Below are 25,053 nucleotides of genomic sequence, written 5' to 3'. Positions count from 1 at the left end.
AAAAAATGAAGAAAATTTTTGCCAATTAAAAAAAATTCTTTACTTTAATAGAACATTTTGGTTGCTTTTAAATGTATGGCGAAAGATTTACATTGATTTTGTAGATTTTTTTTTTCAAATTAGAAGTTTTTATGTAAAAAAACCTGTCCCAACTTTTCATGTCACTACCGAAACGCAAAGAGTATTTGTCTGTAGGCAGGGATTTGTTTTAGCCACATCCCCAGAAATTTCACCAGTAAGAGACATTATCTTCATGTTCATCACTGGGCACATGGCGAGTAATTAGTTGGCAGCATTAATAAGTTATGTGCCCTCCAAAGTCTAAAAATCAGCATGTGGTTTTAAGGACCGTCACTACCGAACACCTCATTTCGGCAATAAAATGAGCACTTTTGATTTTAATGCTAAATGTACTGTTTTCTCTCTGTACACATACGCAAAACTGTCTGTGGTAGCCACATTGTGCCTAGCATTGTTGAGTATTGTCAACAACTATCATAAAACGTCACTACCGAAACGGACACTACCGATACATTTCAGTAGTGACAATATGATGTTCCTTTTTGAATAAAGTAAGTTTTAAATAATATAATACATAGATACATATGTCATACATAGATCTTTCTGACTTTAACAATATTCTATTCCATATTTTATCTTAATTTGAAGGGAAAAATAAAACCGAAACAGTCACTACCGAAACATACAGATAGGTTTCGGTTGTGACATAATGGTTTCGGTAGTGACAATATGATGTTTGTTTTTGAATAAAGTACATTTTACATAATATAATACATAGATACACACGTCATGCATAGATCTTTCTGATTTGAACAATATTCTATTTCATATTTTATCTTAATTTGAGGGAAAAATCAAACCAAAACAGTCACTACCGAAACATACAGATCTGTTTCGGTAGTGACATAATGGTTTCGGTAGTGACAATATGATGTTTATTTTTGAATAAAGTAGGTTTAAATAATATAATACATAGATACGTATATCATACGTCTCATAAAGATCAAAATCTTTATGATTTTAACACTATTCTATTTCATATTTTATCTTAATTTGAAGGGAAAAACACCAAAATGCCAAAAAGTCTAGCAGAGACAGAGTACAGGCAAAGGGTTAGAATGACCCAGTGAAATCCAAAGAATATTTAATAAAGGAAAGAGAAAGAAATAAGAGATGGAAGGAAGAAGGGAAGCTGAAGTCTACCAATGAATTCTCCAGCAAAGAGCAAAGGAAAGTCAGAAGAGCATGGAGCAAAAGACAAGACCACCGGATGTCTCTCAAAACACAGAGAGAGGGAACGTACATACAGGGAAATGTATGTTACAAAAATGTTTGTCATTCCAATTAAATTTTCATCTGGAAGGTGAAACCACAGTTTTTCGATGATGAAGAGCCCTGTGATGGACCGGTGACCGGTCCAGCGTTTACCCTGCTTTTGCCCCAAGTCAGCTGCGATCAACTCCAACATGAATTATCAACCAACAATTTTTGATAATGATTGTTTAAGGGTATGTTTGTTTTAATTAATGATGACTTGTGAAGTCAATTTGATCAACTTTCTACATTTTACAATGAAAAATAGCATATACATTTTGATTTATTTCGGAAAAAGTCATGTTAAAAAATCTTTTTGATTGGTTTTGATGTCAAAACCATATATATTAATTTATAAAAATACTCTGTAGAGGGGGTAATTGAAAAAATATGAATGGGCTTAGGGGTGGGCGATATGACGATATTAGATCGTTAAACGATTCAACGTGTTCACAATCTCACAAAGCCGGAAGATCATTTGATTGCCTCTCCATGGCACATTCTACACAGTTTAGCTCTATGGCGGCGCACTGCCGCTGACTCGTATACCGACCAACCCTTCGCAGCACGCACAGTGCACTGTACGTGACACTCCCCGCCTCCCTGTTTGTTTGGATAGTAGGAAGCTATAGCGAAAAGTCGGTTCGGTTCGGACGTCAGCGCCGACAGCCAAAGCAAAGGGAGATCAGACACATGGTAGCCAGAGGCAGCGGCTAGCTCCAAGCTAAATGGATGGAAGATTGTTTATTTAAGAGGTGGTTGGCCCCTGGTGAAAATATCTACACTGCCTGGTGCAAAGTCTGCAAAAACACTTTTTCGTTCGGGACAATGGGTGTCAAAGCCGTCGAGTCGCGAGGAGAAATGAGAGGAGAAAAACACCAGCGGTCTGTGGCAGCAGCTAGCAGGGTCCGGCTAATCCAGGCGCTTGTTGGCGACATTTTGGGACATTTCAGCGTAAGTAACGTTATTGTTTTAAATCGCATTCCATTATCCTTGTTGATGGGGCAGCGGGGCAAAATCAATAAATAGGTGTTATCGTGAATAACTATTGTCATCTACCGTTTGTTGGCATAGCAACACTTTACATTCACGTAAGGGCTAATGAGCTGTAAATAGGGATGTTCAAAAGTAATAGACATCTGTTGACTTTCTCGTTGACATTTTTGTTTTTCAAATATTTTATGTGCATATTTTTTTCAAGCATGGTGGTCAACCGGTTAGTACGTCCGCCTTACAGTGCAGGGATCGTGGTTTTGAATCCGACCCCAGCCTTCCCGTGTGGAGTTTGCATGCTATGGATTTCCTCCCACATTCCAAAAACATGAATGGTAGGCTGATTGGACACTCTAAATTGCCCCTAGATCTGATTGTGAGTGTGACTTTTTGGTTGTCTCTGTGTGCCCTGCGATTGGCTGTCAACCAGTTCAGAGTCTCCGCCCCTACTGCCCGAAGTCAGCTGGGATAGGCTCCAGCACGCCCGCAACCCTTGTCGTTAGTAGAATTATTTTTATTCTTCTGTAATTGTGTGTTTCGGTAGTGACACATTTTAGGGACATGCAAGATATTAGGGAAAAGCTAGAAAATACTATCATATTGTGTCTCTTCACAATGTTTTATTAAAAGTTTCTACACAAGAAAGATATGATGGACTTTTCTTTTTGTTTTTGTTTGTTTTAGACCACTGGTCTTCATAAATTACTAAACAAATACAAAAATCAATCACATTTGGCGAAAACGGCTTAATTTTCCCTCCTGGACATGTTTTAGCTCTGTATGTCGGCAACTGAAAATGTACCACTGAGCTGGGAGGAGCTTTATACTAATTTAATTGACATTCTAGTGTAGTGAACTGGTAAACAACATTATCACCTGTTGTTCTTGTCAGAGGTCGCAGAACAGATTTGCATGGTTGTCCTTCAAATGTTTGGACAAATTTGACATGTTGCCTCCCTTCGCGAGGGACTTTGTAGCACGGCTTGCACTGCGGTGCTTCTGTGTTCAGTGGCTCGCCTTTGTCATTTGGTTTGAACCCGAAGTACTTTCACACCGTACTTCGGGACCCCGTTTTATCAACGAGTATGGGCTTTTCAGCACCTGCTATCTCTCTGTTCCTCGTTGTCTTCCACCTGCTTTGTCTGCGCGACTTCACTTTTTCTCTCTGCCTGTGAGCATGTAAGGAGGCGGATGCGCGTGGGCAACTACGTCACACTCGCTGGCTTCGCTGCGCTTAATTTAAAGAGACTGGCTCCAATTTACCAATTCAATCACATTCAATAAAATGAAATAAAAGTACCGTTTGTTTTTAAATGCCGGTATAGTATCGTTTTAAAAATTCTAGTATTATGGTACTATATTGGTACTGGTATACAGTGCAACCCTAGTCCCTGGTTTTAACGATGATCATTGCAAAATTAGTTGAAGTGTCCACTAGTCACCCCCAAATAACCGTGGGTGCGAGTTGAGGTCCAGTGATCAGCAGTTATAGCAATACATTTGTCCCAAACCTCACCAAAACATCAAGCTTGCTTTTCTTTTCACCGTCATACACCTTGCTGATTTTAGTCATCACTGCAGTCCTATACGGTGGTTTGTATGATGGGTCATTTGACTCTTGTTTGAAACACCTCAATTCATCCCTTGTCTTCAACTATGTTGATCGGCCTGAAGTTCATCGCTATTCACTTGGCAAGAGCACTCGTCAGCCCGTCGGTCGCAGACTTTCTCATATGCAGGCTGTTCTCAAGTTTAGTTTGGCGAAGAGCTTTGCAATGGCTCACTACATTAGCGTCTTTGTTGCTATCATTAGCTGTGGCTTTAGTTATGGCTGTTTACTCTGCATTTATGTGGTAGGCTAGCAGTTCACTGCTTCTTTGGCAAGTAAAATCCTTCTTACAAAGAAGGCATATCACTCTGTCTTTATCAGTAGCGCCGTCAGGGCGTTTTTTTTTAATTTACCATTCATCGGCCCAACAACTCTCACGTGCTCCTCCATTTTCACGTCTTCTCTCTGCTCTTGAACTTGCCCTCCTACATACAATAGGAGCCTATCAGCTTATGCCAAACACAATGACAGCAAGTGTCCACTTCAGGGTGTGACATTGACCATTGTTTCTTACACCCCCAACAACTCAAGCCCAAGTCCCACACATTAAAATGGATCTCATCATCATACAGAAACAGTAAAGTTAGAGATTAAAAATGTGCTTAATGCGATTAAGAAAAAATAAGGCTTTAACTCTGACTGTGACTAATTGATTGCAATTAATGCACTAATTTGACACCCCTGCATAAGAATAAGAATAAGAAGGCCTTTATTGATCCCACAGTGGGGAAATTTTCAGTGTTACAGCAGCAAAGATATAGGTCACACAGGGATGGCGGCATAATGTAGCCACTAATGTATAACATTAACGGCAAACATTCAGGATCAAACCGATGTAAATATACGCAGTAACCGTGTGTATATAAACGTGTATATACACACCAACATACATCTACATAAAAAGTCTGAGGAACACTCATTTTAGGCTGTACATAGTACAGAGGAAAAAATACTCTAAGTAAGTGACAGTGCTGCAGTGCTGCATTGAAATGTAAGGAACAGCATTGGATAAAACTAGACTAACAGTAGTGGGGAATGTTGAGTATTGCACGATATAAGCTTAGGTGCAGGACTGCACAGTTGCACTAATGTCTGCCAGTTTGTAGAGACCACACAATGTTCTTGTTAAAGAGTCTGACAGCAGCAGGCAAGAAGGAGCGGCGGAATCTCTCCTTTGCACAGCGAGAGTGTAACAGTCTGTCACTGAAGGAGCTGTGGAGTGCTGTTAGGGTGCCCTGGAGGGGGTGGGCTGGGTTGTCCAGCATTGATGACAGCTTGGCCATCATCCTCCTGTCCCCCTTGAGTCCACAGAGACCAGGGCGTGGCCCAGGACCAGTTTGTCCAGCCGCTTCTTGCCCCGGGCCAGGACGCCGCTTGCCCAGGTGACCACTCCCTGGAAAATGACTGATGCAACCACTGAGTCATAAAAGTTCCTGAGGAGTGTCCCCTGAACCCCAAAAGGCCTCAGTCTCCTGAGTAGGAAGAGTCTGCTCTGACTCGTCCTATAGAGGGCGTCTGTGTTGTCGCTCCGTTCAAGTTTATTGTTCAGATGAACACCCAGGTACTTGTAAGATGAGACTCTCTCAACATCTGTTCCCTGGATATTCACTGGTGCAGGTGCAGAGTGATGGCGCCTACCAAAGTCCACCACCATTTCTTTGGATTTCCCCGCATTGATCCGAAGGTGGTTCTGCTGGCACCAGTCCACAAACCCTGAGTAAGTTCTCTGTACTCCCAATCATCTCCGCCTGTGATGAGGCCGACAATCGCAGAGTCGTCAGAAAACTTCTGCAGGTGACAAGTAGGGGTGCTTGAATTGAAGTCCGAAGTGTAGAGGGTCAACAGGAAGGGAACCAAGACAGTTCCCCGTGGGGCCCCCTTGCTACAGAGGAGCACGTCAGACGCACATTACTGTGTCCTCACATCGGAGAAATCAAAGAACATCAGAGAAATCAAAGAACATGATCCTCACAGTGCTCCCCGCCTTCTCCACGTGGGAGAGTGAAGTGTGGAGGAGGTAGATGACGGCATCATCCACACTGATGCCAGGCTGGTATGCGAACTGGAGTGGGTCCATTCAGGAGCTCACCAGGGGGCGCAGGTGGACGAGGACCAGCCTCTCCTGGGACTTCATCAGGTGAGACGTCAGCGCCACTGGTCTGAAGCTGTTGAGCTCCTTCGGGTGGGGGGTCTTTGGCACCGGGACCAGGCAGGATGTTTTCCACAGCTGGGGGACTCTGCCCAGCTTCAGGCTCAGGTTGAACATGTGCTGGACAATTCCACACGGCTGGTCTGCGCAGGATTTGAGGAGCTGGGGGCGGATGCCATCTGGACCCGCTGCCTTCCTCGCCTTCATTTTCTTCAGCTGGTTCCTCACCTGAAATGATGTGAAGGCCAAGGCTGGGCAGGAGGGAATGGTGGCTGTCTGGTGTAGCTGGGAGCTGGAGACTGTGGCGAAAAGAGGGGCGGGGGTGACACACCCAGCAGGAGGAGTAGGTGGAGGCTGCAGCAGGAAAGACTGAGTGGGGGCAGGCATCTGATCGAACCTATTGAAAAAGAGATTTAGATCATTTGCCCACTGCAGGTCCCCCCCAGTCCGGGTCTTGGGTTGTCGGGGGCCTGAGATGGTCTTCAGGCCGCTCCAGACTCCCCTGGCATTATTCTGCAGCTGCTGCTTCTCCATCCTCTTCCTGTAGGACCTTTTCCCTCTCTCTGATCCTCCTCCTCAGCTGGCGCTGCACATTCTTCCGCTCCTCTTTGTTGCCTGACGCTAAAGCCCTCTTCTTCTCCTTCAGGAGAGCTTTTATGTGTGATGTGATCCATGGTTTGTTGTTGGAGGAACACCTTACTGTCCTAGTGGGTATGGTGTTCTCCATGCAGAAATTTATATAGTCTGTAACAGTGTCCGTTAGACTACTAATGTCTTCCCTGTGGGCATCGCTGAATACTTCCCACACAGTTGTGCTGAAGCAGTCCTTTAAGGCCTCCTCGGCCTCTCCAGACCATCTCTGAACCGTGCGTGTCACAGCTGGCTGCCTGCGGACCAGAGGTTTGTACACAGGCTGGAGAGCCACCAGGTTGTGATCAGCTTTGCCCAGCGGGGGTAGGGGCAGTGATGTGTATGCTTCCTTGGTGTTGGCATAGAAAATTTCCAGTGTTTTATTGTCTCTGGTGTGGCAGGTGACGTTCTGTGTGAATGAAGGCAGAGAGGAGGAAGGGGAGGCATGAATGAAGTCACCAGAGATGAGTAGCAGGGCATTTGGGTGCTGTGTTTGTAGCCTGCTCACGGCTGCAGTCAAGACATCACAGGCTGTGTCGCCGCTGGTAGCGGGAGGGACGTAGACGGTCACCGCGATCACATGACTAAACTCTCGCGGGATGTAGAATGGCCTCATGCCAACAGCTAGCAACTCAATATCCCTGGTGCAAAGCTGCTCCTTAATCGTGATGTGCCCAGGATTACAGCATCTATCGTTCACAAACACAGCCAGCCCTCCTCCTTTCCTCTTACCACTCTCCAGTGTCCTGTCCGCGCGGATGATTTGGAAGCCGTTCAATTCTACGACCGCGTTCGGCGTTAGCGCTGTTAGCCACGACTCCGTGAATAGCATCAGGCTAGCCTCCCGGAAGTCCCTCTCATGCCGGGTAAGCGCCGCTAGCTCGTCCATCTTGTTGGGGAGTGATCTAACATTCCCCATGATAACAGACGTGATGGGATCGTCCCCTCCTTTCCCAGCGTTTAACCCCCGCACGGGATCCCTGTCTCTTCCTCCTCAGCTCACGGGGGATATCTTGTCTCGCCCCGGGAACCGGCGCGGGGTTAGCACGGAGTGCTAACAGCTGATTCCGGCTGTAAACAATGGGAGTGCGGCTCCGAGGCAGGTCGCTGGATACAATCACACAAAAAAATAGCCACCAGCAGCAGCAAGAATACCGCAGTTTGGGTGTCCATTTCTACGCAAGTTTACGACTATCAATTATGTAAAAAGGTATGAGGTAGAGTAATAGTAAGGTACAAAAACACACGAAAAGGCTCACCGGTGAGCCGGAGCTGCTGTAGCGGGCTGCCACTCGCGCGGTGCCGAAAACGGATAATTCATACAAGTGTCCCATGATAGATTTGCATTTCTAAATCCTAAAATACAATGGTGGCCCACGACATTTTCACTGTACATGTTTTTGTTACTGTCTCTTTGTGAACCACAACACTCATCCTCTTATAACGTCCTCTTCAGTGCTCTTCAGTGGAAGGTGACATCACTTCTTGGCTCATACCTGGGATTTTCAATGGAAATAGACTGCCACACAGACCTCAGCCTGCACTGCAGAATGTACTAGGGGATATTCAAGATTGCTTACAAACCAATCTATTATCTTGCGATGATGGATTATCCCCCCCATATCCTGTCAAAAGCTGATGTATATATGACACGTGAACAGGACACACATGTTCTCAACAAATCTGTTTTCTGTATCAGAACACTAGAAAATGAATGTCTGGAATATTAAAAAAAACAAAACAAAAAACAAGCATCTTTTAAAGTGTATGCTTTTATGCACAATACCACTCAATACTTTTTTGAAAGGTCAATTACATTTTAAAGTCATTGTAATAAAATATATATAATACAACATAATAAAAATATATATAAAGTAATAGTAATATATTGCACCTCACCGGAAATAGACTTAATCTTCAGAGGAATAATGCTTACTAGTTTTTCTGTGACCTGTGATTTTCTGATAGACATGCTGTACAAAAATGTATAATGTTCCCCCTAATTTTCCGTGTGACTGAGCAGTCACACAAACGCCCTGAGCATTCCTTGGATCACGTTCAGCAAAGTGAGACATGCACACGGTTGCCAAACCATTATCACACTTGTCCAAAACCTGAAATCATATATACACAAGATGTTCTTGTGTTTCAAGTACATGGGCCAGACATGGCCGTCAAAGAGGCCCCCGGGGGGGTCTGGCACCGTGTAGTTCCTCGAGCGTGCCGTATTTTCCTTACTATAAGTCGTGTTTTTTTTTCATAGTTTGGCCGGGGGTGCAACTTATACTCTGGAGCGACTTATGTGTGAAATTCTTAACACATTATTACTGTCATGGCTTGTTAGTGCTGACTTGTATTTCTGATGTTTTGCCGCCCTCTGCAGGCACCTTAGCGCCAAAGCGCCTGCAGAGGGAGAAATACAAGTCAGCACTAACAAGCCATGACAATTACTTCTATATCATTTCACATGTTATTGTAACCCACATAAAGATACATCCTTAAAGCTATTAAAATGCATGAATAATTTAAACTGTTAAAGTCTAATGTTTTGTTAAATAAGTAATTAAAATGGTATGATAAAAAGACAATTTGACTGTTAAGGCCTTGCTAGTCGAGGAAGTCAGCTTATCCAAACAGCTAAACATTCACAAACAAACTCCACAGACTCTAGGTGTCAAGCGAAGTTGCCTGTTTATATTGTGAAACTGCACAAGAAACAGAAAATACTATCAATCTATGCATTACATACACATGTATTTTCATAGACATGAACAAGATGAGCCTATGCTAACGATTAGCGATCAGGATTAGCATTAGCGATAGCGATTAGTATGTTCAGTCAACAACCTACGATCGTCCACAATTCAGCTCGTATATAAATGTCATTACACACAATTGTCTAAGTTAGTTTCAGACGATGGTTGATCAAGAATGAACCACAAACAGGCAGACATGCTAACAATTAGCGATCGCGATTAGCATTAGCAATAGCGATAGCGATTAGTATGTTCAGTCAACAACACAGTACAATCATCCACTATTCAGCTCCTATATAAATGTTGCATGCTCATTACACACAATTGTCTAAGTTACTTACAAACGATGGTTGAACAAGAATGAACCACAAACAAGCAGTTGCCTGCCTCTGGCTGGGGTACTGCATCATGCAGCCACACACGTAAGAAGCCGAGCACAGAGGAGACAAAGACATAATTACGATCGAATACATAAATACGTTTGGAGACTTGGAAACATTTTACATGGTCGGGAATAAATAAAAGACTCATTTAATCGATCTACAACTGTTTTGGTGAGTTTAAAGTTATCTTACAGTAACTTTCTTGTATGCTACACGTGTGAATGTTAGCTAAATGTTACCATCGTAGCCCGGTGGAAATGTGTACTAAGCGCACAATTTCCTCCCAAAATGCGACTTATACTCCAGTGCGACTTATATGTTTTTTTTACTTTATTATGCATTTTATGGCTGGTGCGACTTGTACTCCGGAGCGACTTATCGTCCGGAAAATACGTTTTGTTACAAAAAAATGCAAACACCGATATATCAAAATAGAGATTTGAACCACGAACAAAATGAGCCTGTGTTTGTAAGAATCAGTTAAAGATTAAGGATTTTATGCCACTTATGTTGTGAATTGACCCAAATTTATGAACGTAACCTCTTTTATAATACAAAACATAAGAGGTGAAGAGTGACAGGAGTGACAGTTTTTAATCACAATTTGTGAGTATAAAATTGTTGAAAATGTTAACTATATTAAGTGTTGCATAATCTTATTACTAATTACTGTTAGTGTTTAGATGGTTCATTTGTTGATTTTTAAAGGCTTTACCTAGCCCAGTGTATGTGAGAATTTCCTCAAATTCATGCTCTTTAGATCATACTAAACATTAATATTCAAAGTCTTCAGCAGGAAATATTATTAGGCTAACTTAAGTTGTCAGATATTTGTAACAGATTTAAAAATCAGGACGAAGTGGCCTGTTTTACATAACACTTTTCCCCAGTCACTTATGAGGGGATTAGTGAGATGACAAGTGGACATTACGAACATTGGACAATGACGTGTCCCCAATCGTAATTATCTGCCAACTATTTATGCTCGTATTCAACCTGTTTGAGCAATCTGATGAAGGTAAAATGAACGTTATTGGGCGTCTACGGTGGAAAATATGGACTGTGTGACAGTTATTACACATGGTGCGCATTTCAGTCCGAAATGCTCACACACTAACCATTTTGTCTCTTTTTGACATGATTTTCTTCCCACTCCATCAACCAAATATGTCTAATAAACACTTCTGTTTTTCTGCTCAAGACGAATATGAAAATGCAAAATGCCAATAGGTCGCTTGCACGTGAAGTTACTTATTTCACTCACCCTCTTGGGTGGATAGCATTTGACTGCTTGCATTTGATTGCGTAACACACTTATCAGTTGCTCTTAACTCATTAAATGCCAGCCATTCGCAGCGCAGCTAAGGCCCTGAGTGCCAGCCTTTTTTGTGGATTTTGACCCATCTTTGAAGGCCCACAGAATATTATGCTTTATGATGATATAGACCTACCAAAAGAAAGATTGGACTCTCTTCTTTCATCAGAAAAAAAGTTTATTTCTAGCATTTGTCATTCTTGAGTGATCTGCAGTAGAACACGGGCAAGTTTCACAGAAAATTCTGCTTCTCGGGAAAAAAAACGGAGAAATTGAGTAAAGGAAAGTAAAACTTCAACTTTGACACCATTATTTTTTGCTTTTATGACACCTCTGATCTATAAACAGTACTTTTCTTATAAAATAAAAAAAAAAAAAAAAAAAAGCAATTTTGATGGCAAAAACGTGTTCTTTTTCCAATTTGCAAAAAATGTATTCACAATTGTGCTACATATAGGCGCTTCGTGTGTGTGTGCGTGCGTGTGTGACTGTGTGTTAGCTTCGATCCTCAGAAGCGTATTTGTTGGGGGGGGTATGGGTGGTTGGAAGCCCACGAAAGGACCCACACCATATTGTTCAACACCCCAAAACATGGCGAGAGTTGTTTATGCAAAAACCCAGTGATAAAAGTCGCTGAGAAAAAGCCCTTACCTTTGGTTTGGCAGAGTCAATCCAAAGACCGATTCCGACATTGAGACCTAGTTGACCGGACCATGTTTCGTGCCTCCATTGTTGAGGGGGAGCTGTGGCCATAAGGTTGTCTGTGCCTGTCATGATGGCCATCAAACCCACTAGTGGACACCGGCGGTAAGGTATGCTGTCAAGCTGAAGAAAGAGTCCTATTGGGCCTTTTTGGCCTGTGGGACTCTGGAGGCAGCTGACAGATACCGGCTGGCCAAGCGGAAGGCGGCTTCGGCGATCGCTGGGGCATAAACTCAGGCGTGGGAGGAGTTCGGTGAGGCCATGGAAAACTAGTTCTGGACGGCTTTGAGGGGAATTCTGGTCCACCATCCGACGTCTCAGAAGGGAAGAGCAGTGCACCATGAACACTGTGTATAGTGGAGATTGGGTGCTGCTGATCTTGACATTAGGATGTTGTGAGTTGGTAGGGAGAATACTTCAAGGACCTCCTCAATTCCATCGACACTCCTTCCATTGAAGAAGCAGAGCCTGGAGACTCAGAGGTGGGCTCTCCTATCTCTGGGGTTGAAATTACCTAGGTGGTTAAAAAGCTCCTTGGCAAAGCCCGATGGTTGATATCCGCCCGGAGTTCCTAAAGGCTCTGGATGTTGTGGGGCTGTCCTGGTTGACACGCCTTTACAACATTCTGTGAACATGGGGCACAGGGTCTCTGGATTGGCAGACCGGAGTGGTGGTGCCCCTTTTTAAGAAGGGGGATCGGAGGTTGTTTTTCAATTTAAGAGGAATCTCACTCCTCAGCCTCCCTAGTAACATCTAGTCAGGGGTGCTGGAGAGGAGGGTCCATCTGGAGGTCGAATCTCGGATTCAGGAGAAGCAATGTGGATTTCATCCCAGTTGTGGAACAGAGGACCACAACTGTCACACAGTCCATATTTTCCACCGAAGACGCCCAATAACGTTCATTTTACCTTCATCAGATTGCTCAAACAGGTTGAATACGAGCATAAATAGTTGGCAGATAATTACGAAGGGGCATGGGAGTTCATCCAACCAGTCTACATGTGTTTTGTGGACTTGGAGAAGGCATGAGACAGTGTCCCTCAGGAAGTTCTGTGGAGGGTGCTTAGGGGGTACGCAGTACCGTGCCCTCGAATACTGGCGGTTCGGTCCCTGTACCACTAATGTCAGCGGCTGGTCTGCATTACCGGCAGTAAGTTAGATTCGTTTCCAGTGAGGTTTTGGACTCCGCCAAGGCTGCCCTTTGTCACCAATTCTGTTCATAACATTATGAACGGAATTTCTCGGAGTAGCCGAGGCATTGAGTGGATCCAGTGTGGTGGCCTCAGTAGTGGATCTCTGCTTTTTGCAGATGATGTGGTATGATTGGCTTCTCCAAGCCATGATCTCACTGGAGCTGTTCGCAATCAAGTGTGAAGCGGTTTGGATGAAAATCACCACCTCCAAATCTGAGACCATAATCGTCAGTCTGTTTATTTACACAAGGAAATCATACTTGAATTTGTACATTTGTACCTTTTTTTTGATTTTAGAATAACTAATTTTATCAATTTTATTTGGTCCCAAAAGGAACTTACATAATTATAGTGTCAAATGTGTCTATATATTTTCAACGTTTAAACATTTTCTTGTTTTGTACCCAGAAATACATAATTGTTTCAATAATTGTGATTTCAATTATTAGCAAAATAGTCGTGATTAATATTGTTTTCATAATCGAGCAGGACTAGTGTAACTGCATCAAGCCTGCAACCGACCCACCAGACTATTTCTTCTTTCAGTTGCTTGTTTCTGGGGGTTGTACCCTTCAGTTTCCCCTTCAGGAGGTAAAATGCAGACTCTATTGGGTTAAGGTCTGGTGATCGACTTGCCTGTCTAAGTACTTCTATTATTTTCCCCTTTGATGAAGTCCTTTGTTGTGTTAGCAATGTGTTTTGGGTCATTGTCTTGTTGCATGAGGAAGCTTTTCCCGATTTAGTTTAGATGCATTTTTCTGTAGATTGCCAGACGAAATGGTTTTGTGAACTTCAGAATTTATTCTGATGCTACCATCATACATACATTATTGTATATTTCATTTCGCGTTGTGCAGGCATCACCTACGTACTTGTATTCTGTCCTAGTATAGCTGCCATAGCTAGCGACCAAAGATGGCCGACCTACTGCGCATTCATGCCACAGATCATGCTGGGGACACAAATTGTACCTTGAATTGGCTGACCACATCCTTGGAGGCGCTGCTATGGAGATTTCTACATTGACTATTGGGCCCCTGCTCACTTCACCGATGTCATCTTCATGCAGCACTTCATTTTGTATAACTTTCACATCACTTTAACAAACACTGTATAGTACTATAATGTGTGTTCAATGTTGCCCGCTCGGCATCCATTGTAGCCTGATAATCCTTGGAAGGGGGATTCCCCCATCTGTGGTCCCTTCTCAAGGTTTCTCACTTTTCCGCAGATGTTTTTTTTTTAGTTTTTCCTTGCCCTCCTGGGGTTTAAGATCAGGGGATGTCGTGTATATGATCCGGTGCATATGTGAAGCCCTTTGAGACTTTCCTGTGATTAAGGGCTATATAAATAAGTTTGACTTGACTTGAATAGTTACCTGAGTCCTGAGCAACTGCGATTCAATTTTCAGCCGACATATTCCACAAACGCATTATTAGGTGCTCGGTGAGCACAGCCCTGATTGGGTGGCTGATTGCTAACATAGAGCTGCTGGCTGTGTCGGCGTCGGACGGACACATTTTGTTGGGCTCCGTGCTGAACTTGCTGGCTCAGTCTTTTAACCCGTTTGTTTTCAAAAACAACAAAACTCTGCTACAATCAAACGGCCCTAAAAGGAACACATTCTACAAAGACAGAAAACAACCTTATCCCTTGCGGAGATGTCTTGGAAGTCGACGGTATGTGCCTCTTCTGCTCTACTGTGTTCTGCTGGGGACACTGACAGTGACACGCACCCTCACCACCTGGTTGATCATCACAACCGACACACTTTCGTTACTCGAACTCAGGCACTTTTGATTTTAGATTTGAGAAAAAAACAAGTTATTGATGTTACTAAATTCAAAACTACACATTCAAAAGACACCTTTTACTTGGACGCATGTTTTTTAAAAAGGTTCTGTAGTATACTGACTGAACCACTTACTCAGCTCATCAATATCTCCTTGACTACTGAAAGGTTCCCAGAAAATTGGCAATAAGCTAAAGTCATTCGAATTTTTAAATATGTGGCAGCTGATCAGGTGAGTAATTATAGGCCGATAAGTATTCTTCCTGTATTCTCATAAATTTTGGAAAAGGTTGTAGAAATTCAATTAATGAACTGTTTAATTGAATGATTATCTACACCCATTACAATTTGGGTTCAGACCACAATGCTCCACAGAAAGTGCAAATTGCTATCTGTTGGAAAAAAAACAGGAATCCCTCAAGGGTCAGTTTTAGGACGATTACTTTTTAGTCTGTGCATAAATTATCTTCCAGAATCATGCAATGGTGTTGCTCTCCGAATGTACGCAGATGATATATGCATACATGGCCATGGCAAAGCAGCCACAGTGGTCTAGCAGGAGTTATCAGTAGATTTGGATGCTAGAACTCGATGGCTGGAAAACTCATGTTTAATACTTAATCACAACTGCTCACAACGACCAATCATGCCTGACCTGTTTTCTGAATCTGAGCACGTATCGGTTATATATGTATATGTGTGTGATATATGTAAATGTGTGTGTGTGTGTGTGTATATATGTATGTGGGTGTGTGTGTGTGTGTGTGTGTGTGTATGTGTGTGTTTAAAAGGTTATAAAACGAAAGCAGAAAAGACAATTGTAGTATTAAAAACTATATGAGTGCGATAATGTGCAGAAAAATATGATAAAGAGATGATTGTGTGTTATAGGTTGAAAGCAGATTTGAAAAGGTGGATTTTTAGTGCCGTTTTAAAAAAGGGGGAGTGCGTGAATGTGTCTGAGGTGATGAGGGAGAGGGTTCTGGAGGGAGGAGGCAGTGATAGCGAATGCTCTGTCGCCCCAAGTCCGGTACCTAGTTCTGATGGGAGGGTGAGGAGGTTGGCATAGCATGGGCAGATCTAAGATTGCAGATGGCGGTGTGATGGTGAAGAAGGTCAGTGAGGTAGGAGGGGGCGAGGTCGTGAAGGGCCTTGACACTAGCAATTCCAGGATTTCGCTAGTCCCCCAAGGGTTTCCATGGCGGATTTTTTAACCCAGGGAGTGGGTGTGTCAGGGGATTAGCCGAGCTATTATGTTAAAGTGTATTAGCCCGAGAAGCCACCCACTACTTTGCAATGTAATTAACCACCCCCCACCCACCACTTCATTGACCATTTGTTTGGAAGAGAATCCTACATTTTGTAAGATTCCCAGTAGTAATTGGGTTTGTTCATGCTCCTTCTGCGCTGTTTGCTTTTTGCATTGTTCCCAAGATGACGTTTTTGCAAGAAATCATCACATATTGGAGTTTCTGTGAGTTTTATTGAACACAGAACAAAAAACATATCCACACATCATTAAAAAATATACTTTTTCCTCATGCATTGTGTGTGTGTGCATGTCTGTGTGCTTGCGTGCAAATGTGTGTTATAGAATGATTGTGCACTGTACGCATTCCCACGGCATTTCTGTTCTGCATGTTCCATGTGTGTATTTTTGACAGAGCACACATTGCTTGGTGGCATAATTTCTGTTGCAGTTGCGTTTGACCTGGCACTTAATTTTTTTCCCAGGGCTCGGTGTAGCTGGCTTTCGGCGAAGCATTTCTGCCTGCTTCGCACTTATATAACGGTGGGTCGACTCATGTGCGAGTTTTGCTAAGAAGGTTGCCCGTCTCTCCTTCAGCCCGGTGCATGCCTTGTACAAAACATGTGCATTCAGTGCTGCGATGTCGATCATATTGTAGAACACGGCCACTGGCCAGTGCCGTGTTCCTCTTCGGACAGTGTATTCCCGCACCATCTGGTCCATCGCGCCGCACTTTGTGGTGTTGTAGAGGGTGATGGTATTTGGCTTCCTCTTGGTGGTGTTCTCTGTGTTTACCTCGGTGTGCATGGTGCTGAGAACAGAGACAATCTTCCGTTTGGGAGCATACACTGTCAGCGTGGCACCAGTTGTTGAAAACACCTAATAAATGAGAGAGAGAAAAATTATTTCACAGTAATTTTACAGTACTCACACACGCATGGCAGACATGATGCCAATCACACTGATACCTGAGTGGTGAATGCTTCGCGGCGGTCCGTCTGTCTTGAAGATGGAGGAATTTCCCGGCGAATTTTATTCACTGTGCCAAGGAGGGTGGTGTTCCGACGAAGCAGTCGTTTGGCAAGTGACAGTGAAGTGAAGAAATTGTCCGTTGTTACATGTCTGCCCTCGTCCAGGAATGGTTCCATGAGCCGCAGCACCACATTTTCGGACAGTCTCTCTCCATTGGGACGACTGGAGTCCTTGCCAAGGTATCGGATGACATTGCAGACATACTTGGATTTCAAGTCGCAAGCCACCCAAAACTTGATCCCGAACTTGTCCGGTTTCGTTGCGATGTAGTGAAGGAATGGGCAGCAGGTCTTCAACGGGAAAAGCTGTTCGTTGATGGTGATGTGTCGACCAGGGCTGTAAAATGTGTTGCAGTTTGTGACAAAAGCTCCCCACACACTGGAAATTGCTGCAAACTTGTCAGTCTGCACTTCGCCGCAGGTGTTTTTGTTGTCAAAACGCAGGTGTTTCATAATGTGTTTTCGGGGCATGATATCCATTATTTTTTTGTTTCCCAATTCTTCTGACCAGTAGTCTTACATGGATGGAAGTTTGTTAACCCCCCGCAAGATGATGATGGCCAGAAATGTTCAGGGAGGGTCATGGACCAATTCACATCCTCTGTTTCCTGTGCATGACGATTGGTCCACTCTTGGATGACGCAAAGCATTCTCGTGTTGATGAAACACTAGAAGCCCTGAAGGCGACTCCCAATATGACTCCTGGTTTTAGCTGTGGGCTCTCCATCAGCAGCGTAGGCTTCAATTGGGGTGAACTGGAGAGGTGTCCCAACCAGCTCTTCACGCCACACCGTGGAGTCTTTGGCAGTCTCTGTCCGGTCAGTCTCCAAATGAGCTCTCTTCTCCGGTTGAGGAGTGGTCTACTCACCTGCAGTGTGAGCAAATTCAAATCATGAGTAATGGGAAAGTCAAATAACATCGCAATTGCATGCAACAATGCTGATTATAATTCTAGTATGTCATAAATATTCGTCCTCTCTATCGGAATTTTGTCTAAAACACATATGACACAGCCAAAGCCCGCCTGAAGATGTTCTACAACCCCTGGCATAATTCTGATTTATTATTAGAACCGGCCACATACGGCAGCGAGCCGGTGTGTGTAGCAGATGTGATCATGTGTCCAGGTTTGATCGGGTCCTCCTTTGTGCTCGCTGATGACGTCACGCTTTACGATATATTTCTCTAATATATTTCTTTGCCTCTGTGTTTGTCATCCCCCTGGCTGTTGTGTTTGTATGTTCTGAGTCACTAGATCAAAAAATTAAATAAAAAAACGAACATTATCACCACTTTTGCGAGCATTGTCTTTCAGTAGGACGACACGTCACCGTTTCGTGGTTTTTACAATCAGATGAAAAGTTATTCGGAGTAAAACACATTTTATTAAGACAATAACTCAGTACATACAATCCTGCAGCCCGACTCAACCACAAAATTGTTGCCATTTCGGCAGGGGAAATGCAATCATTCTGCTGATGTTTCACAAATGAGGCAACGGCTTCTCCTCGGGTCACTAGCGGAAGTGACGTACGAGCTCGTCTTCAGTCGGCACGTCGACGACTCTGAAGATTCTCGCCAAAGTGGCAATAATGTTTGTTTTTTTATATAATTTTTTTATCTAGTAACTCAGAACATACAAACACAGCAGAGAGGGGATGGCAAACACAGTGGCAAAGAAATATATTAGAGAAATATATCGTACAGCGTGACATCATCAGCAGGCACGAAAAAGGACCCGATCAAATTTGGACATATTTCAAATTTTCAATGAACATTCGATCAGTCCAGCCCTCGGCTTGTAACTCCATCCATCCATCATCTATACCGCTTGTCCTCACAAGGGTCGCGGGGAGTGCTGGATAGGCTCCACAACTGAACTGCTGGGATAGGTCCCAGCAGTCTTCGGGCAGCAGGCGGGGGACACCCTGAATTGGTTGCCAGCCAATCGCAGGGCACACAGAGACAAACAAACATCCGCGCTCACATTCACACCTAGAGGCAATTTAGAGTGTCCAATTAACCTACCAAAGCATGTTCACTTCTTCTCCTTCCGAGAGCAGAGGGTCCACGTCGGCGAGGATCTGTTCCAATGCCTGTGCGCGAGTGTATCTTCTCTGCATCTTTGTTGCTTGGCGGGGAATTTTGTTCATACCTGAGGTATTTCCACAGGTATTTATGAACTCGCAAACCCCCGCCCCCCCACAACACCCGGCCCCCGACCCACAACTGAAACCGAGATTGGTTCTGATTGGCCCATATGCGGCAGTTTCGGAAAATGGAAGATTGTCTATCTTCTCAGTGCCATGCACACAGAGGTAAACACGAAGAACACCACCAAGAGGAAGCCAAATACCATCACCCTCTACAACACCACAAAGTGCGGCATGGACGCGATGGACCAGATGGTGCGGGAATACACTGTCCTAAGAGGAACATGATGATCGACATTGCAGCACTGAATACACATGTTTTGTACAAGGCATGCACCGGGCTGAAGGAGAGACGGGCAACCTTCTTTGCAAAACTCGCACATGAGTGGGCTCACCGTTATATAAGTGCGAAGCAGGCAGAAATGCTTTGCCGACAGCCAGCTACACTGAGCCCTGGGAAAAAAATTAAGTGCCAGTTCAAACGCAACTGCAACAGCAATTATGCCACCAAGCAATGTGTGCTCTGTGAAAAATACATGTGTGGAACATGCAGAACAGAAATGCCGTGGGAATGCGTACAGTGCACACTCATTCTATAACACACACATTCGCACGCACGCACACAGACACGCACACACACACTGCATGAAGAAAAAGTATATTTTTTAATGATGTGTGGATATGTTTTTTGTTCTGTGTTCAATAAAACTCACAAAAACTCCAATATGTGATGATTTCTTGCAAAACCGTCATCTTGGGAACAATGCAAAAAGCAAACAGCGCAGACGGAGCATAAACAAACCCAACTACTGTATTTTCCGGATTACAAGTCACTCCAGAGTACAAGTCGCACCAGCCATAAAATGCATAATAAAGTAGAAAATAACATAAGTTGCACTGTAGTATAAGTTGCATTTTTTAAAGAAAATTTATTTGATAAAATCCAACCTCAAGAACAGACGTGACATTTACAATTTAAATAATGAACAATTTAAAATGAAAATAGAATAGAGACAACAAGCTGAACGGTGTGCTTACGTTACATTACACAACGTCCCCCCCTCTACCACCTTGAAGCCAAGTTGCCTCCGTCGCGTAACTCTGATAAATGTGTCCATATAAATCAAAATAATAAAATTGCGCGCTAAGTACACATTTCCACTGAGCTACGATGGTAACATTTAGCTTAAATTCACTATATGTGAATTTGGGGGGATTCACTGGAGCGCCTCATCCAAACAGTCACTCAAATCAAAGAGCGTGAACGGACACAGTGATAGGGAGCAATGTGGCTTCAGTTAGCACTCCAATCCATTCCACAGACTCAACAACTCGCTCAATCCCCGCCCATACACGACGACGAAGAGGCGCGCATCTGCCGCTAGCCACTAACGGCTAACAGACTCCAAACGTCTTTCGTTAGGACCCATTAGCTGTCCAACAATATACCCGATATATAAGTCAATGTAAAGAAAGGACCCATTGGCTGCCCGAAAACATGTAAAACACACGTTAAACAGTAAACCAATGCCTGTATAAACGAAGCACTAATGAAGAATTTACAAGAGGTATGTCAGAAAGACTTGGGGGAACCAAAGTTTAGTTCCGCCTTGGTGTGGAATCAGTTGGACTATACTACCCGCTTCAGCCAGTGTAAATTCTCTAAATTAATGTGGACAACACTACAAGGTAAGATAACTTTCAACTCACCAGAACGGTCGTAGATCGATTAAATAAGTCTTTTATTTATCGCCGACCATGTATAATGTTTCCAAGTCTCCAAAAGTATTTATGTATTCGGTCGTAATTATCTCTTTGTTGTGGTCCGCACCGTACTTGTGTAAGACCACAGGCAAAGCAAGTAGATGTATTGATAGTCAAATTGCCTTTTTATCAAACTAGGCTCCAGCACTCCCCGCGACCCTTGTGAGGATAAGCGGTGTAGATAATGGATGGATGGATGGACATTTTAATAGCTTTAAGGATTATGTTTATGTGAAATGATATTACAGGTCTGCCCAGCACTGCACTACATGTTATTCTGCCCATTGTAAAGTCAATATGTAGTGCAGATTTATATGCAGCCTTAAAACACCCTCCTGTGGTTGTTTGGTTTATTGTTTGCTGACCTTGAAAAGGAAAGGGATACAATATAATATTGTGTTAATAATTTCACATTTATGTCGCTCCGGAGTATACGTCGCATCCCCGGCCAAACTATGAAAAAAAAAAAAAAACGTGATTTATAGTCGGGAAAATACGGTACTCCTGGGAAGCTTACAAAATGTGTGATTCTCTTCCAAACAAAGGGCCAATGAAGTGGTGGGAGGCGGGTGGGTAACTGCAATGCAAAGTAGGGGGTGGCTTCTCGGGCTAATGCACTTTAACATAACAATAGCTCGGCTAATCCCCTGACAAACCCACCCTCCCTGGGTTAAACAATCCGCCATGTAAGCGCAAGATAGGCAGGGTTAAAAAAAAAAAAGCTAAGGAAGTTCTAGTGAATGTGATGAGAAGAATTTTGAACTGGATATGTTGTTGGAGGACTGGGGTGATGTGGTCGCTGGTGCGGGAGTAGTGAGGAGACGGGCAGCAGAATTTGGGATTTTGAAGTTTCTTGAGGGTTTCGGTGGGTAAGCCGTAAAGGATGCTACTGCAGTAGTTGAGTCGTGAGGTAATAAGATAAGATAAGATAAGAATGCTTTTATTGATCCCACAGTGGGGAAATTTTCATTGTTACAGCAGCAAAGATATAGGTCACACAGGGACGGCGGCATAATGTGGCTATTAATGTATAACATTGACGGCAAACATTTAGGATCAAACCTATGTAAATATACGCAGTAACATGTGTATATACACGTGTATATACACATGTATATACACACCAACCTACATCTACATAAAAAGTATGAGGAACACTCATTTTGGCCTATACATAGTACAGAGGAAAAATACTCTGAATAAGTGACAGTGCTGTAGTGAAATGTAAGGGACAGCATTGGATAAAAATAAAACTAGACTAACAGTAGTGGGGAATGTTGAGTATTGCACGGTATTACAGTAGTGGGGAATATTGGGTATTGCACGATATGAGCTCAGGTGCAGGACTGCACAATTGCACTAATGTCCGCCAGTTTGTAGAGACTACACAATGTTCTTGTTAAAGAGTCTGACAGCAGCAGGCAAGAAGGAACGGCGGAATCTCTCCTTTGCACAGCAAGGGTGTAACAGTCTGTCACTGAAGGAGCTGTGGAGTGCTGTTAGGGTGCCCTGGAGGGGGTGGTCCGGGTTGTCCAGCATTGATGACAGCTTGGCCAACATCCTCCTGTCCCCCACGAGTCCACAGAGTCCAGGGAGCAGCCCGGGACAGAGCCGGCCCTCCTAACCAGTTTGTCCAGCCGCTTCTTGTCCCGGGCCGAGACGCCGCCTGCCCAGGTGACCACTCCCTGGAAGATGACCGATGCAACCACTGAGTCATAAAAGTTCCTGAGGAGTGTCCCCTGAACCCCAAAAGACCTCAGTCTCCTGAGTAGGAAGAGTCTGCTCTGACACTTCCTATAGAGGGCGTCTGTGTTGTCGCTCCAGTCCAGTTTATTGTTCAGATAAACACCCAGGTACTTGTAAGTTGAGACTCTCTCAACATCTGTTACCCGGATATTCACTGGTGCAGGTGAAGAGTGCTGGCACCTACCGAAATCCACCACCATTTCTTTGTATTTCCCCGCATTGATCAAGAGGCGGTTCTGCTGGCACCAGTCCACAAAACCCTGAGTAAGTTCTCTGTACTCCCGATCATCTCCGCCTGTGATGAGGCCGACAATCGCAGAGTCGTCAGAGAACTTCTGCAGGTGACAGGTAGGGGTGTTGTAGTTGAAGTCCGAGGTGTAGAGGGTGAACAGGAAGGGAGCCAAGACAGTTCCCTGTGGGGCCCCCGTGCTACAGAGGAGCACGTCAGACACACAGTGCTGTGTCCTCACATACTGTGGCCGGTTTGTGAGGTAGTCCTGGATCCATGTGGTGAGGTGGTGGGCCACCCCCGCCCGCTCCAGCTTGTCTGCCAGTAGGGTGGGCTGGATGGTGTTGAAAGCACTGGAGAAATCAAAGAACATGATCCTCACAGTGCTCCCCGCCTTCTCCAGGTGGGAGAGTGAAGTGTCTTCATCCTGGGTCTTCATCAGGTGAGACGTCAGCGCCACTGGTCTGAAGCTGTTGAGCTCCTTCGGGTGGGGGGTCTTTGGCACCGGGACCAGGCAGGATGTTTTCCATAGCTGGGGGACCCTGCCCAGCTTCAGGCTCAGGTTGAACATGTGCTGGACAATTCCACATAGCTGGTCTGCACAGGATTTGAGAAGCTTGGGGCTGATGCCATCTGGACCCGCTGCCTTCCTCGCCTTCATCTTCTTCAGCTGGTTCCTCACCTGAGATGTTGTGAAGGCCAAGGCTGGGCAGGAGGGAGTGGTGGCTATCTGGTGTAGCTGGAAGCTGGAGACTGTGGAGAAAAGGTGGAAGGGGGTGACACGCCCAGCAGGAGGTGGAGGTGGAGGCTGCAGCAGGAGAGACTGAGTGGAAGCAGGCATCTGATCGAACCTATTGAAAAAGAGGTTCAGCTCATTTGCCCACTGCAGGTCCCCCCCAGTCCGGGTCATGGGTTGTCCGTGGCCTGAGATGGTCTTCAGGCCCCTCCAGACTCCCCTGGCGTTATTCTGCAGCAGCTGCTCCTCCATCCTCTTCCTGTAGGACCTTTTCCCCTCTCTGATCCTCCTCCTCAGCTGGCGCTGCACAGTCTTCCGCTCATCTGTGTTGCCTGACGCAAAAGCCCTCCTCTTCTCCTTCAGGAGAGCTTTTATGTCTGGTGTGATCCAGGGTTTGTTGTTGGAGAAACACCTTAGTGTCCTGGTGGGTATGGTGTTCTCCATGCAGGAATTTATATAATCTGTAACAGTGTCCGTTAGACTACTAATGTCTTCTACTAATGCCTCTCCAGACCATCTCTGAACCGTAATAAAGACGTGAATCAGAGTTTCAGCAGCTGAGGGGGAGAGGGAGTAGCGAATACGGACAATATTTTTGAGGTGGAAGAAAGCAGTTTTTGTGATGTGGTTGATGTGGGTTTGAATTGAAAAAGACTGATTGAAGATGACACCTCATGGAGCGGTGCTGAGAGAAAGGGGAACTACAGTACAATACTATATGATGTGATGCATGGTTAAGAATATGGCATTTTATGAATATTTCTGACATTCGTTGACATGAGTCCGTGTTTGTTCGTATCTATGAATGTTCGTAAGTCGGAAATTCGTAACTCGGGCGCCTCCTGTACAGTGTTTTAAATGCATAACATGTTAGAATAAATCTTCTCATTTAATGATGCCTTAAATAACTGTCTACTCATTCAGTTGTTTTCCCATTGAATTACATCTGATGAGAACACTTTCTCAAGTTATGTTCTCGCCTAGTTCTTGTTTTCTTTTATTTGGTCCATTTGTCTGAGGACAGTGCCATTATTCTGTATTAGAAAGCTTTCCTCTCTGGAACACAGCTCATACAAATGGATAGAGTGCCTCGCCTGTCACCTCTGTTAATTTCACATAAAAGCCATTGTATTCAGACTACTAATAATGTGTTGTCGTATTAACCATTATTGTCTTTTTCTCTTTGAAAGAAGTCATTGTTAGTCAGAGGATGTCAGTCATCCAATAGCTGGAAGCATGGACTGATTTTTTAGAAAGGAGGCATTATTTTGCCATGAGCAACATATTC

The 25,053-nt window shown here is 44.1% G+C and overlaps 1 protein-coding gene across 2 annotated transcripts in view; it reads left to right on the top strand.

Annotated features, from left to right (window-relative positions):
- The window catches only part of LOC147140394 (epidermal retinol dehydrogenase 2-like), a 58,276-nt gene that overhangs the window by 21,014 nt on the left and 12,209 nt on the right, over window positions 1-25,053 (top strand). The window contains exon 7 of one of the 2 annotated variants that reach the window (XM_086043101.1): window positions 8,173-8,428. The exons of the other annotated variant lie outside the window; for it this stretch is intronic. Coding sequence (XP_085899227.1) covers window positions 8,173-8,275 — 103 coding nt within the window. The 3' untranslated portion in view covers window positions 8,276-8,428. Of the gene's footprint in view, window positions 1-8,172; window positions 8,429-25,053 lie in introns of those variants that run through there. 2 annotated transcript variants of the gene reach the window in all.

This window comes from Filicampus tigris, chromosome 10 (assembly GCF_054856515.1).
Source record: "Filicampus tigris isolate MCC_2025a chromosome 10, RoL_Ftig_1.0, whole genome shotgun sequence".
In the NCBI taxonomy this organism is placed as follows: Eukaryota; Metazoa; Chordata; class Actinopteri; order Syngnathiformes; family Syngnathidae; genus Filicampus; species Filicampus tigris.
The sequence above is the reverse complement of the archived record's forward strand: the minus strand, read 5'-3'. Positions and strand labels throughout refer to the sequence as shown.